Source organism: Pieris brassicae, chromosome 11 (assembly GCF_905147105.1).
Source record: "Pieris brassicae chromosome 11, ilPieBrab1.1, whole genome shotgun sequence".
NCBI lineage: Eukaryota > Metazoa > Arthropoda > Insecta > Lepidoptera > Pieridae > Pieris > Pieris brassicae.
In genome coordinates, this window is record NC_059675.1 from 13,145,658 (window position 1) to 13,164,881 (window position 19,224).

Sequence of the window (19,224 nt, forward strand, 5' to 3'; positions counted from 1 at the left end):
CTTTATCATCTACTTTCACATAGGAACATAAAACTAAACAATATTATCTTATCTACGAGTACTATGTCTGCTAACACGGGGCGACAGGAAACAAATTAATATTATAAAACACTGGGACGTGATTAACGCTAGCCTTCTGGGTACTAGGGCGTAATAAATATAGATATATACATTTTTACATTGCTTCAACTGAATAATAAACAAATGTATTTGTTAGCACCTAAGCTAAGATTCCGTTTTGAAGTCCCATTTTTGAGATAAAACGTAATTTATGATTAAATACGTGTTTACGTAATTTTTTTATTTCTTGCATTTTCACAATGTCTTTGAAGGTTATTTGTCGTTGTTGTACAATGCATTTTTTTTAGTTAATGATGTAGGTAATAAAATTATCTATTATTACAAAAAAAAAATCAATTGTTATGTTCACTTGAAGTTTCTACGTTGTTTTATCGCATTAGTCAAATGTGTATGATATTTATAAAACGAAGTTATATATGTAATATAATATATAATATATAATCGTAATCCTGTCTGTCTGAAATCGTGTCCATTTCTAAATATCTGCGGGTGGGAATCCCAGAACGTCCGGTCATTTCGACAAAGGAGATCAGTTAAATTCGTTGATGCTTAGTCATAACTCATTACGTTATAATATTATATAAATATATATCTTAATATATATAAATCTCCTGTCACGATGTTTGTCCGCGTTGGACTCCTAAACTACTTAACCGATTTTAAATTAAATTTGCACACCGTGAGCAGTCTGGTCCAGCTTAAGAGATAGGATAGCTTAAATCTATCAGAAATCTATTAGTCACAATTTTATTTTATTGCAAATTATTTGTCTATAATTAATTGACAGTCACAATTATCTGTTAACTCCAAAAGGTTCTAACAGATGTCGATACTTTTCGACTGGATTGAGTAAGTAATCAATAGATGACACTGCTATGGTAAACCGACAAACGTGTCATGTAAGCTACAATGCAATGTCATGATTACCACGTGTCATTGAGGCTAAAGTATAAATTAAATTTATTTTGTACTAAACGAAATACCGTGAAATTCAATTATTTCTACTTTTTTAATTTTTGGTGTTAGCATAGCCAACCACGTGTTACTTAGACCGAAGTGTAAATCAAATTCAAATTATAGTGACGATAATACAGTGAAATTATTCTTTCGTGTCACGATATTAAGGCTAACTAAAACCACATTAAGGAGAAACGAAGTTCGCGGGAGCAGCTAGTTATATTATATAATAAGACTTTAACTAGTAAGGGTATATGCCTTAGCTGGCCATCAAGAGATTTTTAATTCGCAATTAAACGATAAAGAACATCGTAAGGAATTTCGCCATGTACACCCAAAAATCTACATGTTAATGGGCTGTACCCTGCTTACCTATTACGAGACTAACTAATTAACTTGTGTACCTAACTAAAAATAATTTTTTTGAGTTGTGTCATCGTTTCATTAAATGAATTTGTGATCATACTAATGCATCAGATCATTAAATTACACATAAGTGTAGTGCAAACGTGGAAAATTACTGTTTCAAACAAATGACAATCAGACACAGAACCATGGTCACATAAATAAAATAACAATATCTCAAGGTCTCAACCGGATAACAAATTACTGACCATATGGAGGTGAAACGTGCGCCGGTCTCCAACGCGTTGGACAGATTCAATTAGCGCAACAACTGGATGCACTCTGCATCAGCGCTGTCGATATGCGGATGTCTATCACATCAGTGAAGATCTATAATTATAAGGGAAGCTGTTCTGGGACAGAACAACGATATGCACCAAAAACCAAGCACAACCACTCTGAAGAGACCACACGTTTAAGTATCTCAATATGATCCAACGCGTTGGACAGATTCAATTAGCGCAACAACTGGATGCACTCTGCATCAGCGCTGTCGATATGCGGATGTCTATCACATCAGTGAAGATCTATAATTATAAGGGAAGCTGTTCTGGGACAGAACAACGATATGCACCAAAAACCAAGCACAACCACTCTGAAGAGACCACACGTTTAAGTATCTCAATATGATCCAACGCGTTGGACAGATTCAATTAGCGCAACAACTGGATGCACTCTGAATCAGCGCTGTCGAGATGCGGATGTCTATCACATCAGTGAAGATCTATAATTATAAGGGAAGCTGTTCTGGGACAGAACAACGATATGCACCAAAAACCAAGCACAACCACTCTGAAGAGACCACACGTTTAAGTATCTCAATATGATCAGCGTTTTGAAACCGGCAGTTAACGACATCAAGCATGACCACCATCGCTGGTAGATAATGTAAAATCAAATATTTTTATAAATTCATAAAAACGACGGGACTTACAGTCAGACAGTACAGACTTACAGTTGGCCTACTATATACTGTGTTGCTGGGGTTTCAACCTAAGTGTTCTCCAAGAACTAGGTTTCCTTGTACCCAGGAGATATGTCCAACAGCGATCGAAAAGGTGGTTAACGATATCAGTCGCCAGAACCAGTCTGTTGCACGAATCCCCGTTAACAAAGACGTTGCTTACTGAATGTTGCCCTCGACACTATCGGTATCTTTATATGTTCGCAGAGTTGTGACAGAGTAGCGAAATTGTACATTTTATGTATTTAATATTATTTTAGATTTTTTGTTTTTCTTTTAGACATTATCGTATTGATTTAGTCTTGTACGTATATGTATATTTGTATATAGTGTATGTATTTTTGTGAATAAATAAATTTCAAGGTTTTCATAAACATTAAAAGAAAAGGATGTTTTAAAAAGTTCGCGTAATTTTATCGTCACCTTGCCTTGAATGGAGGTCTATCCTGATTCTCGCCATTGTTTCACAAACAAAGACTGTATAATATCACATAATATAGAGGTTGACGTAATTCAAGGATTTTTAAAATACAGCATTAAAAACCGCAGTTTGAAAGGGAAGACGAGGTCTATTCTTTTAATTCTGAAGCTTTTTGTGTGCTTTTCGTGATAGGATTTATATGAATCATTTATAGAAATTTATTTTTTCTATGTATATTTTTTACTGGAGCCACCACTAACCAATCGAGATGAATTTGTCATTATATTATTACATATAATCTTGATCAACCTAGTGCTTTAAAAGTCGTCTTCAGGGATCAAACTTCGGACTCTTGGATTGTATATATGTGCATTAAGTGACGAATGCCCGCCTCGTAATCAAAAAGGACATTGTCACAACACGAGAAAGTCGATAAAAATCAAAAAATCACGGTATTAAACTCAAATCTAAGACCATCTAAAAACACATAGACAAAATCTATATTCCTTAGAAAGTTGTATGTCCTGAGTGTAATTTTAACACAGAGCGCTCTCGTGTGATAGTAGGCTGTTCTTCAAAAGATATATGGATGTTATCATCGGTCAGCCCGTAACGACTGACTTCGCCAGACGCAATATGTAGGCAGACTATAATCTGTAAGATTAGCTATTTAGTTTTTAGTTTCGGAAAATTTTATATAACATTTGGTTCTGCACTTCTTGCACTCATCCTTTTTTCTTTTTTTAGTTTTTCTCTTAATAGGGTTGCCTGGAAGAGATCGCTTATTAGCGATAACGCCGCCCGTTGCATCCCTTGTAATTTTTATGTACTGTATAATTTGTGTTTCTTTTATTTTTGCAACGAAGTAGGAATAAATATATATATAATGAATTAAATAAATAACAGCAAAAATAAATCAACGGCGCTACAACCTTTTTAGGTCTGGGCTTCAGATTTCTGTATCTGTTTCATGATCATTTGTTAATCTAATAGGAAAGTAGGTGATCAGCCTTCAGTGCCTGACGCAACTCAACTTTTGATTCTAAGGCAAGCCGATTTTCCTCACGATATTTTCCGGTGGTGATGCTTCTGAGCCTAATATTAGGTACAAATTTCCCTCACTCACTCACCCACTCACACACATTAATTAAATATATTTATAGAATTAACTATTAAGTTTGTAATGGAAGAGCTGTGAACCCGGTCTCCGGTATTTTTTTACTTAAAAGGCTTCGCAAATCTTACACATTATAATGAATTGTTGTCAAATGAATAAACAACATTCGGTCAACATCATGATTATAATTGTGCAATATTGTTACAATCCAAGGTAACCCATATAATGTATTATTATATTGGGGGGCTTTAGCACCCCAAGAGTTTTATTTTGGTTCAAGTCACCTTGCTTGTGATATAACACAAAGTAATTTGCGTGCAAAAATATTCACAGCACGTATGACCTCGTTCTATAGAATCATTTGAAATGCGTTCATTATAAGAATTGCGGTAAAAATGCACCTAATTCCACATGTATTTTAAAACAGCTTAAAAATAAATTAAGATATACGCAAGATTATAAAACCAACATGCTTGCCACGAAATGAGTTAGAAGACTAGAATGTTCTCTTAATTTTAATTTAATCTTTGATAAGTCATGTCTATACTTATTTTCTAAATATTCGTATTTTTGTATGTATAAAATAAACTCAAAATATCCAGCCGTAAGAAGGTACAGCCATTTACAACCATTATAGAATGAACGATAACGATAGTTATATAGAAAGCCATTCCATGTTAGGAGATAGGTTTTGAACCCAAAAGTCAGTCAGTGAATGAGCGTTATAATAATTATAATAAGTCCTTTGACATAGATTATACAAAAATAGATATGTATAAAATTTGACTACTATAAGATGCGACACAGTCCGGAAGAAGGCCTCCTGCAACGTTTTCTACCCTATTTTATTTTTTGCCGTCGTCATAAATTTTTTCAATCTCAACCAACGCTCTAATGGGCGGGCAGCCCTTGTTTCTTTTTTCTTTCGGTCAGCGTTCTTAACAATCCGTCATCTGTATCACGGGCTACGTGCTCTACCCATGTCCATTTGAGCTGTAGGGCATATTGCTCAGTATGACAATTACTTGCCTATAAATAAATATAAGCCAAGACCAATAAAAAACTTGTACTGCCACTAATACGGCTGTGACGTATGGACTGTTAAAGAAGACACAACAAGGCCCTCGAAGCTTTGAGATGTGGTGTTACCGTCGCACGCTTCGCATCAGCTGGATACAAAGAGTGACGAATGAAACGGTCCTTCAACGAATTGGGATGACACGAAAGTTTATATACTTTTAAAATACAGAAAGTTGCATATCTCATGGCAAAAGACGAGCTGGTAAAAGAAAGAATTGCGGATATACGGGATTAGACCGGCATCACATCCGCCGGAGGAACTGTTTAGACTAGCGCAAGATAGCCGGCAATTTAAGTTGTCAACAACCAACCTTTAGTAATAAAGCTACACCTGAAGAAGTTGTTTAGCCTAAATAAGATCATCTTTTAAGAGGGATCTACTTCGCTTAACTTCCTCAGAGATGCACCAATTACGCGTGCACACACACACACTTTATAATGTTGCGGTAAAGACATACTCAGCTAAAACAGACCGTATTCGCAAGACCTACAACGTTTAGGTTTTTTTACTATTATAAGTAAATGTATCTTTAAAATTGTGACGCGAGAGAATTTATATGATGATTATTGACATTAAAAAAATATATTTATTACTATATTAGATGATCTTCGTATCATCTACATATATTTGTGTCGGAACTTAATAGATTTTTTAAAACAGCATATTACAACTATAAAACCCAAATTTCCGAAGGTAAAATATGACGATGAAAAATAAATATATGACAACCAAGTGACAAGACAAAAGACATCAAATATTTCCCAGCTAGGATCTGTTATTTATGTTTTTTAAAGTCTGGCAACGCACCCACGAAAATGCGATGACTGCTCTGTTTGGGCGTCCCGCAGGCTCGGTTGCGCCCTATTATATAAAAAAAAAATGTTTCCCGCCGTTTAAATCTTCTCTGAAAACAAATATTTCAAGATCATAATTACCAAAATCGATCCAGCCATTCTCGAGTTTTAGCGAGCCAAACGAACAGCAATTCATTTCTATATATATATATTTATTAATAAATTGACTTTTGAATGTAATTTTAAAATAATATCCTCATTATAGGTATCGAAATAGGTCAAATTATTTATCAGAAAATACTATATCAAAATTATCAGACAATAACAAAAAAAAAACGAATAACAATTCTTATCAGTGTAAAGTATTAAGAACTAAATACGCAGTCAATTAGACGTAAACGAACTCCTTATCAGTCGAGCTATTGAGTATTGTAAATTGAGTTAAGAGAGAGGTCAACTGCATATTACGAGAGTTATGATCTGTATTACATGCCTTTATAGGGATTCTTTTACTTGAAGAAATATCTGACGTCAACTGTAAAACACTTGCTACCAGCCACAAAGCAGGCGATTAGTTCCTCATTATAATATACGATTTAAGAGTGCCGGAGTTTACTACCAGTTCTCGTCCGTTCATAAGTCTATATTACCTACAAAAATAAATAATATTTATTTAAAAGCGTATATGAGACAAGATATTTCAAATTGCTCCAGTATTTATTTTCTCCAGTACTAGACAGTTCACCAATGTTTCGGGTTTTACCCAACTATAACACAAATTATGAGGCGGTTGACATTTTCTACCTCATCAAAGAGGATGTGAGGAAATATTTGAAGAGGCGGAATTTTAGAATTCTTTTTATTATCTATTATGTTTTCCGTTTTATATATTTTGTTTATCAATGTAGTCCGTTTTGGCTTTGTGTATTGTCCAAGTATTTTCTTTTATAATATGCGTTGCTGTAAGATTACTTTAACAACATTAACACTGACAACTGGATATCAAAACTCCACAATACAAATACCTCACTGAAAGTTTTAGATGAAATGTGAACATATGATAGAAATTTAATAAGTTAAAAATTAAAGATAATATAATATCCCATTCCAAAATATACTTAATACATTTAAATTCTAAAAAATTCACACATTGAGCAGTGTTCGGATGGTAGCTTAGGCGACCCTCATCCGTGAGGTCGTGCGTTCGCATTGCATTACCATGGCCCAGTAGAACTTTCTATGTACACTTGCTTCTACGGTAACAAAAATCGTGAGGAAACCCGGTATATCTCAAACGCAAAAATCGATGACATGTGTCAGCCAGCAGACTGATCTCTTGTCTATGAAATCGAAATAATCAAAAGAACATTGCAATCCGAGGCACCACAGACCTAGCTTTATTCACCAGTACTAAAATACTTAAATCATTAATTGATATATTCAATTAAATATTTCTTATAACTAATAAGATAACATTTCAATCTAATCCAACTTCTTGATCCTGGATGAAATTACGGGAATAGTAATAGTGATTTCGTCTAGACAGAGTAACGAGGTCCGATGAACTGTCGCGTCTACCCTTAATAAATGTTCATGAATGTCATGTATGCTTTAAAATATACGGCCATAACCGGTTACAACATACACTATATTTGTGCTACTAGAGTTTTACTAAGAAATATAATATGTTGATGTCGAATAAAGCCGCAAAACTACTGTAAATAAATTTTAAGTCAGAACAAAATGACGAAATGGCAAAATATATACACCCTTGAAATAACTATCTGTAAAAATCAGCCTCCTCCTCCTCATCCTCCCCGAAGGTGAATGCCCACTTTTTATAAATGGAGCAGTGTTGGCTTCAACGTGGACTCTCATGCCTGAGGTCGTAGATTCAATCCCAGGCTGTGCACCAATTGAATTTATATGTGCGCATATAACATTCCCCCAAATGTGAAGAAAATTCAGAAATCAGACCGAAGAATGATTGCAATGCCACTGATTGTTTTTTACATTTTTAATAACAAAATAAAAACTGAGTCATTCATATCATCCAATTAAAGGACAACTTACTTCCCGAACAGTTTTATAATTAACTATTTATTTTAATAACCAACAAGTATAACTATAATGGATAGAAAAAATCATCACATAAGACACACATTATCTGGATCGTAACACTTAACAATTGTTTTGCAAGATTCCCCATACCATTACCATTAGCACACAATAAACGTAGTATAATACACTCGAAAAACATATCTTGTGTCTGTGTATTGGTAGGTTTTTTATAAAACACAAATCAATAACATAACGCTTTAGAGATGGAGTTTCGCCTGGTGATATTTATTCTCGCTTCGTTACATTTATAGAAAAACAAATAATTTAACAAAAATAAGGTATGCAAGATGCCTTATCGCTCACAAGCGATCTCTATCAGGCAACCCTATATGTTAAGATATACCGCCCATGCCAATGTCAATGCCAGTGTTAAGTGTATTATGCCGTAAGGACTCAAGCCAAATCAAACTTTTAATCACATGGAATAAATAAAGCTTCTTTTTGATGTAATTAATTTCACTAAACGACAAATAAAATCGGTTTATTAATCAATAATATGCTCCTATATATTTTTTTTATTATTATTAACACTTGGTTACATTACATTATAAAAAAATTGAACATAATTAAATCAAAAGGAGGGCAACTGGCGGCCTTATCGCTTTTGAGCGATCTCTTCCAGGCTACCACTATGAGTAAAGAAAAAAAAATTTATTTTATTACATAAGATAGGCAAGTAGTGCAAAAATACATGTTATATACAGTTCTTAAAACAAAACTATCATAATCAGTAACAAAAAAAAACAAAATAAACTAAAAAGATGATACATTAAAAATAAAAAGTAAAAAGATAAATAAATCACGATAATTTAAGATAAGTCTCACGTCAGTTAGTAGTTAGTACGAAAGTTAGGGATACGATGTGGACAGGTAATGTTTGTACAGAAGAAATTTAAAGGAAGATAGTGAAGGAGCTAAGCGAAGCTATATACTGATATGATACTAGAACGAGCTCGTACTAGTCTAGTTTTGTGTGTGAATCCATTCAAAATAGTAAACTTCCGTGAGACAGACAGCCCAACTGGTTTTTTCAAGGACGCAATACAAAATTCCATAGTTTTGTTTCATTCATAAAACCTGTGTCAGTAATAGTCATGTCCGTCACTCCGAATTTGATAGCAACGTTGACCCACCATTACGCTTTACATCTATACGAAAAATAATAATAATAAAGCCAGTAATTACAATAAAATTTACATATGAAATGAGTATGGATTCTGTTATTGCATAGTCTAGTTATTGTATTGTGTCTTGTACAGACAGCTTTTAGTTAAGACCTTTCCATTTGAATCTATTTTTCGATTCATTCCAGAAATTCTTATCGCTTTCTACTCTTCCTGCATTTCCCTTCACCAACTATCGTTCTCTTTCAACGTGTGACCTCGGCGGTCCATCATCAGTGTTATGCACACTTTGCACCTTGATATATGGCCTAGTTAATTCCATTTCAGTCGTTCTTGTCAACAAGATAGGTCTTAGTATTATGTTCAACTGTGCGTTAGGTGGGTTCAGAAGCCAGTCCTTCAACGGTTTTTTTTATTATTTATTTATCTTTAATTAATCGTAGATGTAGTCCGCCTGCATGTTGCGTTGGGCGAACTCAGTCCTTACTGCCTGGACCTTCAGCATCCCTATTTATTTATTTCGTAATTCCAAAGCTAAACAAGTCTAAACTAAACATATACCTACGAACATCTACGAAAGGAAACAATCAATAAAAAATATTAAATACGTAATACCTAAGCAGCTGTGCTGTGTGTGAATGTGAGGTATGTACGTGAGGGTACATACATACATATGTAAGAGTGTAATATTATTGTACTGAGACATTACCACTAATTAAAACTAATCAAATATAATTAAAATCGTCACTAGCATTGACATTGGAGTTGTTGGCTCATAAACACATTTTCGTAATACAATTTCGCACGTCTGGACGTCAGCCAGAACTCAAATATCATCGACTAACTTTTCACATGCTTTTACCAATATTAATCTATCCGTGGAAGTATCAAATGATTCTAAAAATACGGCGTTTTATATAGAAACTTTAAATTAATATTTACAACGTTTGCTGTCTTTGAGGACTAATTATATATAACTAGAATTATATGTGAATGAGTGAAACATTATGGAACCTAAATCGAAACGTGTTTTAAACGAAATAACACTCCTTTTTATTTAAAGGATACAAGGAAAACGTTAATAATTAAGAAACCCATTTCTCCATACAAACAAATTGAGTGAAAATAAGTCAATAAATTTAATAGCCTTGCAAATACATTCATACTAGACATTGGGACCTTAATGTAGAGGACGTCACCACATTAATAAAAAGACTGCTGGAGCACACGAACATAGGCTCCACCATCACGTGAATGTCGAGGATATACAACTCCTTGACACCACGGGCCTAGTGAGAACATTGAAAAGGACAAACCCATTTGAACTAGTGAATTAGTGTTAGTGTACTTTAATATTAACTTAACAGTGTATGAAAAAAAATTAACCCAAGAACAGAGTGTTTTCCCTTTAATACAGACTATAAGTAGTGTTATTGGACACTTACTTATGATAATCCTTTTTAGTAAATTAGATTAGACTTAAATTACTTATTAGTCTTAAGTTAGGCTAGATCGTAATGTTCCATGATGTCGTAGTGAAGACACATGTATATAAAAAAACCAAGACATTGGAGTGCTAGTTCGGTACAATCAAAAGAATACCTACAATCGGGACGAAAATATTATAGCTTAGTTCACTTGTGTCGAAATCATAACAATTAGGATTAATAGGATACTATATACTATAAGATGTCGTATGAATATTTCAATAAAACTCAATTATATCTAATGTGTGCCGTGTAGCCCATGATAAATGTCTGTTTATAATACATTCAAAAGGATTTCGTCTGGAATTGGATTCACGTTATTATCTAGTATCATAATATGACTTTGTGAAAACAAACGACAAGGTGTCGCCGATAACTCTACTATGAACTATGACTATCAAAGAATTGTGTGCATTGTTCAAAATTTGTTATAAACCTATCATAACAAATGAGTCTTTTGCGTATAGAAGAATTATTTTATGAAATACAAGTACTTGATAAATAAAACGTATTAATTGGAGTTGACATACGATTTAAAAATACCGCCATTTTCCTGGTACAAGCTAATAATTACGCACAGGAATAATCCTTTAGTGACCGATCGCGATTAGCACACACGACCGCTGTATTGGGATATCCAACTACTAAGCTCACACTGCACACACTCCTATACTTTTTTAATGCATATTTTTTATAAAATTAAATTATTATTTGCTTTTACAACAAAAACACCATCAATATAATTATTTCCTCACATAAACTCTTTGATTAGTGGTGAAACGTACATAAAACCTGCTATCGTACTTTAGCGCTATCAATAAAAAGGTTATAACGTATTTTATTATCAACGCATAGCAAATAAACAAAGCGCAATCCTACGGAAACATAGAAAGTAATAACTCTTCTTAAATTTGCAATTTTAGTATTATTAGAAGTCTCAATGAAGGCTTTACACGTACTAGACGAGTGATTCCAAACCAATTGCCAATTCTTGTGGCATACCCCTTAGCTTTTCTAAAATCCTTAGGCCTGGGGGGCCATATAATATTTAAAATAAAAACTTAAATTATAGTTTTAGGAAAAAAAAACAATAGCTACAGTAAACTACCAAAACAAATGAAAAACGTCGAGGCCATGTTCGAATTGCATCCCGGTGGGGCGTTGCCCACGTTAGGAGACACTGTTCTAGACGAAGTCGCACTTGTAAGACGCTATAGGAAGACTCCGAAGAGATTCGTAGTATAAACGTACACATACTAGAAAATTCTATAGTAGAATAGTACTTGTTTTATAGATATCGATTATGCGATGTTGCGGGACCGTCGGCACGGAGACGTCCTTGGCCGTCTCGCTGCACCCCTCCTCCCACAATGACGTCACAGCACCCCCCCCCCCCAGATAGAATCGTGACGTCACACGTTACATCCATTTATCATTAATCCAATTTCCATATTGACAAACATATTTTGCCTTCACCAGTGTTGGCCTAATGCCTTCAGTATGCTAATATAATCCCTGAGGTCGTAAATTCGATTCTCGGCTATGCACCATTGGACTATATATCTATCTGCACATTTACTATTCCCACTAACGGTGAAGGAAAACATCTTGAGGAAACCGGCTTGACTTAGACTCAAAAAGTCTACGGCGTTTATCAGGCACAGGAGGCTGATAACCTACTTGCTTATTCGATTAGCACATGATCATGAATCAGATTCTAAATTCAGCTCTGAGCTAAAGAGGTTGTAGCGCCACTGCTTCATCTTATTTATTAATTTGTCTATAAATTTTAAAGTACATAATGCTTAAAATTGCCATGACAGGATATCAAATAAGGTTATACAGGTCAAATGGATCAAGCATGTTAAAATAGTTTACGCTTCACTATAAACACATAAAAGGACAATCCATCTTCTATAACAAAAATAATTCTTAACCATGAGAGATGGCCTTTGCCGTTGGCACCTGTTGGGCTGTACTACTGGTACCTGGTAAAGCTATATCCAAATGCTAAGTACTCAGGGGAATAGCCAATCATAGCAAATTCTCAATGACGACCTCCATCGGGATCTTAACAACTCCATGACCACAATAATGAAATAGATTGCTGGAGCCCACGAACAAAGACCAGATAAATGTCGTATTTAACTCCTTGACACCACGGGCCTAGTGAGAAGATTATAAGGACTAAACTATTCGAATTACGTAGTCGGTCCCAAAGGTCTATCATAAAGGGAAATAATGATAAAAACAAAAATATTGATCAGTTTTTAATGAGTGATATATCAATTTATAGCATCATTAATTAAGGATTAGAAATAGCATACAAATCTAAGCGTTATATTCAAATTTTTGAGCAACCTGAAAATGGTACTCGGCGAGTGCCCACAACTGTGCAACGCAATAACAGCTATTCGGTTTTCTTTCAATGTCAGCTCCATCGTGAAAAATTACGGAAAGTGATTGTCTTTTGTTTTCAAACAATAGTCAAACATTCAAAAATAGAATGCAATATTTTTTTCTATAAAAACATGTTCGAAATTTAAAAATAACGTGCCAGTGACACAACTTTGGCGCCGTAGTGTGTGCACGTTAGTCTTAAGTGCTTCCAATGTCTTCCCCTTAATGGAGACTGTAAGTTGTGTTTTTGTACTTTCTTCTGTTACATATCGTTTACTAAATGAGATTTTAAATTACTTATTAGTCTTAAGTTAGGCTAGATCGTAATGCTAAACGGTGTCTTGGTGCTAAGACAATTTATAAAAAAACCAGGAGTTTATGCAATGGAATCTTCTAAATGCGTTAAAATTTAAATGAAAACAAAGCAGACCTACTTGATCCACCCATACTATTACTTATTGATAAGTGTATTTGTTTATTAATAAATGCTAGCCAACTCTCGGCGCATTGATACATTGCTACAAGAAAAATAAATACAATTTTTAACGTGACAAGCAACATACACGAAGAGATAACTGAAGGAAAATCTATTTCAAAGTGTGAGGAGACTAACTATTGATATCCAGGCCGTGTACGTTTATCCGAATGCTCTCTCTCTGCTGAATGGAGCAGCAGATGGGATAATGCCATGCCATGGATGCCAGGACTATTTAGAGGATACATTTACAACTTAAGTTAGTTATTTATTTTAACACATCGAATATAATACTATCATAGTTATCTTAGTAAGGTATAAACGCTTGTCGTGGGAATTGCAAAATCGGTCATTTCTTATCAAAAAAGGCGCAGATAAGGGGTTTTTTTAACAGACACCGTTGACAAAGGACATTGTTCCGAGGATCATTTTCAGAAAACTGGTTGTAATGAGAACTATTAAGTTTCATTTGCGCTCATGTTTGTGACAACAATGCGTCGAATGAACAGGATGTCGAGCGGTGCGTCGACCGAGCCAACGAACTTCGTCCCATAGGGATTGCTCGCAATTGAACACAACTCGCGAACACTTCAAGGAACTTTGACAATAAATATATGACGGCCCTACAGGTTGACTTCAAAAATATTTGCATGTTTTTGTATCGTAATCTACGTTTACAAAAGAGTCTTATTTAAGGAAAAAGTAGAATAATCGCCAATTCTAAAGATGTATGTATCATGACGTTTTTTAGGATGAGAAGATATTTTTAAAAGTGAAACTCTAATAAATAGAAATGCCACTATATGGTAGGGGTACAAACGATCCTACGGAACTCATATAAAGGACAGTCATCGCAGCCTATGGACACCTATTTTAGTGGGTGAGTTGGCCGTCCATTGAATATGGTCTCTTTTTAAGCAATTATAGATCGTATCTCCCAGAGAAGATTATCGTCGGGAGTCGATTTGACAGTTCGCTAGTTTGCAAAACATACAGCGGCATATGGCAAGTATGTCAGAGAAACCTTTGTTAAAAATAGCTCTATCTTGAAAGAAAATACCACAGCCAGGCTAAACATGATATTTAGCCATCATCACTAACCCATAAAGTGCCAGCTCGGAGCCAAAGATAAATTCATACCATAAACTTTAAAAGAGGCGTTACATTGAAACATTTTGGTAAAATTATAGAACAATTAAAACTAACTATGAACGGCTCAAATATAACTTATTTTCTGCAACTTCGATTTTGTTCCCTATGGAGTAGAGATTCTTGGGCCGTGGGGTTAAAGTACTCAGGCACTAATTAAAGATTTAAATTGGCGCCTGGTAGATAGTACTGGTGACCACAGAGCTGGTGCTTTCGTTTACAAATACAGAAACTATACTATACTTTCGATATACAGCGTTTCTCGTTCAGAGTTCAATTAGTTCCAATTTTAATTTTACTATTGAATTAAGAAAATTGTAAATAATGTATATTAGATTATTATGATTACTAATAAACAATCATTTGTTAAGAAAAATTTACTGTAACAACTAAATAAAAAAATTGAATTCCAACTTTATATATATAGATAAACGAAAGTACTTAGAGGCGTTTAGCAATTTTTAAGTTTAAGTTGACTTATTTCGTAAGCCAATATCAGCTTCGGCGCCAGCGTTATCACGTATTTACTTGAGATGTTGCGATACGGTCGCTGTCTTAGGACCAACGCATTGTTCTCACTAGGGGGCACTAACCCACATGCGATACCGCTGTACCACATGTAATAAAATAAACATTGTAAAATATACTAACACAAGCTTATTGCAACATGCCACCGATACACTTCTAAACTTTAAATATTTCTAATAATAATAATTTATTTGCAAGAATATGGTACAAAAATATTATAGTGGCTAAAGTTCGCATATTCTGCCAAACGTTGAAAATTTCTCTTAAAAGATAGAATAAAAGTTACAATTAGATTACATTATCTTGTATTTTGTAATGTTTCAAAAGTAGAACATTAAGTCGATTTTTAAAGTAGTAAGTAAGATCTTTTGGTAAATTATTATAAAGCTTTATTGCCATACAAAAGGTGTTTTTCCTGTACAATTCCAGATTAATTTGGCATAGCCAATTTCTCACCATGTCTACTTCGACAGATGTCGATTCCCGTTGACTTGAAATATTTATGTCTTTGTCAGCGTATAGGGACAAACAAGGAAGAGATACAATTTTGAGCTTCTAAAGGTACATAACAATCTACACAGTTAGCTCTACACATTGATCTAATTTGAGCTTTAATTATTTCGAGCCCTATTTACTTCGACTGAATTTCTATTTACTTCGACTAAGTATAGATGAAGCATGATAAGCAGCTAATACCGTATCATGGTTAACAGTCGTAGATTATCATTATTTTTAGAAAAATCTTCAATAGATTATAATTATCTCTCTTTTAAATCTCATATCTTTGAACGAAGCCAACGACAAAAAAAAAATATTTTGCAAGTGTCAAACGCCACTACAACTTTTTTTAGGTCTCGGCCACAGTATGTGTTTCATGATTATTTGTCAATGTAATAGACAAGTAGGCCAGCCTCCTGTGCCTGACACGACGTCAATTATTTGGATCTAAGGCAATCCAGTTCTTCACGTTTTCCTTCACCGTTTAAATGCGTACATAGAATTAAAATTCATTGGTGCACAGTCGGGGATCGAACCTACGACCTCAGGGATGAGAGTCGCATGCTAGAGCCACCAGGCCCATATATAAATAAAACTCATTAATTCATAACAAATCATACTCTTGTAATCTCATTATTTGCTAATCCACTTTAGTGTTAAGCGTCTACGTAAGTAAGGTTTATAATATCAGTTATAACGTACTGCAAAATGTCTATACTATAGAGACTGCCGAAATTAAAGTGTTTCCATATCTCTGGGGATCCAAATGGGGTGGCCATTGTCTGTGATCGCAAAGCATATAGTCGTACTTTATGGTACAAACATAGATTATAAGCGAGGGTCGGATCATTGACATATTACAATCGTAATGAAATAACCGTCATAATGGGTCATAGCGGAACACAAGTCAAAATTGATTAATTTAGAAATATACAAAAATTTAATTTCCTTTTAAATTCAAATTAAAGTTATTGCCAACACATTTTCTCATGCAATAAATAAATAAAATCATAGATAGGCCTTGATCATCTTGTTTATAAAATATATATATATAGATTTCCGGCCACACTCTCACCGTTGACGAAGTTACTTAAAGGAAAGATTTTTCTGATAGAACAGTGCTTATGTACACTTACTGCCAGAGTACTCGCCATTGCCTTTCTTGATAGAAACTAAATATAGTCGTTAGAAAGTTTTTATATTGTTATTAAATTGTCAATTTTATGATCATTTGGAAATGTAATATGCAAGTATGTAATCATCCTTCTGTGCCTGACACACGCCGTCGACTTTTTGGGTCTAAGGCAAGCCCTTCGATGTTTTCCTTCACCGTTCTGGCGAGTGTTAAATGCACTTAGAAAGAAAATTGATGGACAGCCGGGGATCGAACCTACGGCCTCAGGGATGAGAGTCGCACACTGAAGCCACGAGGCCGTCAACGCTGTCAATTAACAACTCCAAATTATGTAGCGATATACCAATAGCTTGATATCTCCCCTAAATCCCATTTCCCCACATATATGTGATTATCCGCCGCCCCACAAGGGGTCGTATATGATGTGGGGTCAATAAAATTGGCGCTTTCCTTTATTGTTTTAAAGGGATTTCAAAACATCTTAACCAGTTTTACTACTATTCCGTAAGTAACTATTTCTATTACTCATGAAGTTTAGACAAAAAAAAATCTTATTCCGAAAGTTATTAACATAAAATGACGTCGTCATATTTTAATTGAAAAAGGCAGTGTTGCCCTAGTGGCTCATACCTCGGCTCGTAGGTTCAATCCCCGGCTGTGAACCAACGTGTGTATGTGCTCATCTAATACTTGCTCGTCTCGTCTCAAATCCACCTACTTGTCGTTACAATAAAAATGATCTGCCACTTTTAATGGTCCAGTCCAGGGCTACCTCGCTCTTACAACTTGATTACTAACGTTTATGAAAATATTGATATATTTCATCATGCTCTCAATGAGGATTAAGTTTCCATTTAGTTTTAGTTATTATTTTTTATTCGGTTAAGTTATTATTACTTCATTTAGAAATTAAAGTTCTTATTTTATTTTGTGGTTCCTTGTTTAATTTTCATCATTCTAATATTGATGTGAATGTGTATGTGTGTAAAATTTGTGATGTCATATTTTCTTGTATGCTTGCATGCAAACGTTGTTCTAAAACTTCTAAATAAATAAATAAAATGTTGTAATCTAAGGCCAACCCCCAAACTGCGGTTCATGTACTTGTTGACTGACTGACATTCCAAAGCCGCGAAGCTAGCGAAGAAGAGCCAGTTGCGATCTGGAGTTCGAGACTGACATGAGGTTATCCTGGGACGGGCAATCCGACATGTTGCTTGAGCCAAGATAACATTGTAAATTATGTCACGAATAGCACAAGAGGTACTGCAGGTCCCGTCGGCAAGCGGGCTCCGATTCGCCTGCTAGATGAGGTTCTGGAGCCCGGACCCGACGGAAGAAGCCAAGCCTTTTATGTAAAAAAAGTCCCTTTTTAGGACTTGGGAATGGGGGGCTCTTTAGAAGAGGGATTGGACGCTCCTCAGCTGTCTAGCTTCTAGCCGATAGATCTGCGTGATCGAGTGCCTAATTGGCTACTATGCAGGGGTCAAATAAATCAATAAATATTCATCAATACCATTTTTAAATAATAATTAATAAACTCACCTGAAACATATCCGTTTCTAGGTCCTCTGTGTATTCAACAATGACCGCATGACTGCGGCTCAACGTGTAGGATATGGAGTGCTGGCTCGCGTCGAGAATTGCTTTACTGCTGTGTGGCGTCTTCACCACATAGTGTTTTGACCTTCGCACACCATTTGGTTGGGGCCTTCTGTATAATACGAATTTGCTTCTGCGCCGTCCGCGTTCGCCGGCCGGTAGGAAGCCGTTGTATCTGTAAAGGTTCAATAATGATATATTCTGGTATAAACTGGTACGAACTGGTAATATTATCCATAAATCGTCCTAGAGGCCGACTTTCAAAGAAATTCATTCTCTTGTTTACAAAAAGCTTTGGTAGCAGCTAAATTATTGGAAAAATACTTCCTTTCACCAATATGAATCAATATCGCAAGAATAATTAATAAAATAAGTAAAAAATAACAACATTACTGGTGCAGCAAAAGACGTCAGACAAGAATAACAGACTATACGCAATAGAATTCAAATAATAGTTTTTATTATGTACATAACTACCTAGTTTAGTGAATAGAAGTGCAAGTGTGAATAATGTCAAAACATTACAGAACACTAAGACTGTTAATGAAAATTAACATAGTCTAAGCTATTCACTAGTATTGTAAAAAATTAAATCAACATAATATTACTTATTAGCCATGATTATTGTATAGACTAGATTGTAATTCATGTAAACTCGCATTCTTTTTTGTGAACTTTTATTGCAATAAAAAAAATGTACATAACACTACTCTAAAATATACTTTTTCTTTTTGTAATTCTGATTTTTCTTCTCTCCATTTAACGACATCTCTCTATAACGCCATAAAAAGCACAGTATCTTAAGTGTCGTAATATAGAGTTTACACTGTATATAAAATCTAAATACCATATTATTTAACAAAACCTCAATAATATTTAAACACA

General features: G+C 34.6%; 1 protein-coding gene across 2 annotated transcripts in view; it reads right to left on the minus strand.

The window, feature by feature from the left end:
- The window catches only part of LOC123715986 (protein pellino), a 64,334-nt gene that overhangs the window by 22,981 nt on the left and 22,129 nt on the right, over positions 1-19,224 (minus strand). For both annotated transcript variants that reach the window (XM_045671411.1, XM_045671410.1), the window contains exon 3: positions 18,283-18,514. In XM_045671411.1, the coding sequence (XP_045527367.1) occupies positions 18,283-18,514 (232 nt within the window). The remainder of the gene's footprint in view (positions 1-18,282; positions 18,515-19,224) is intronic.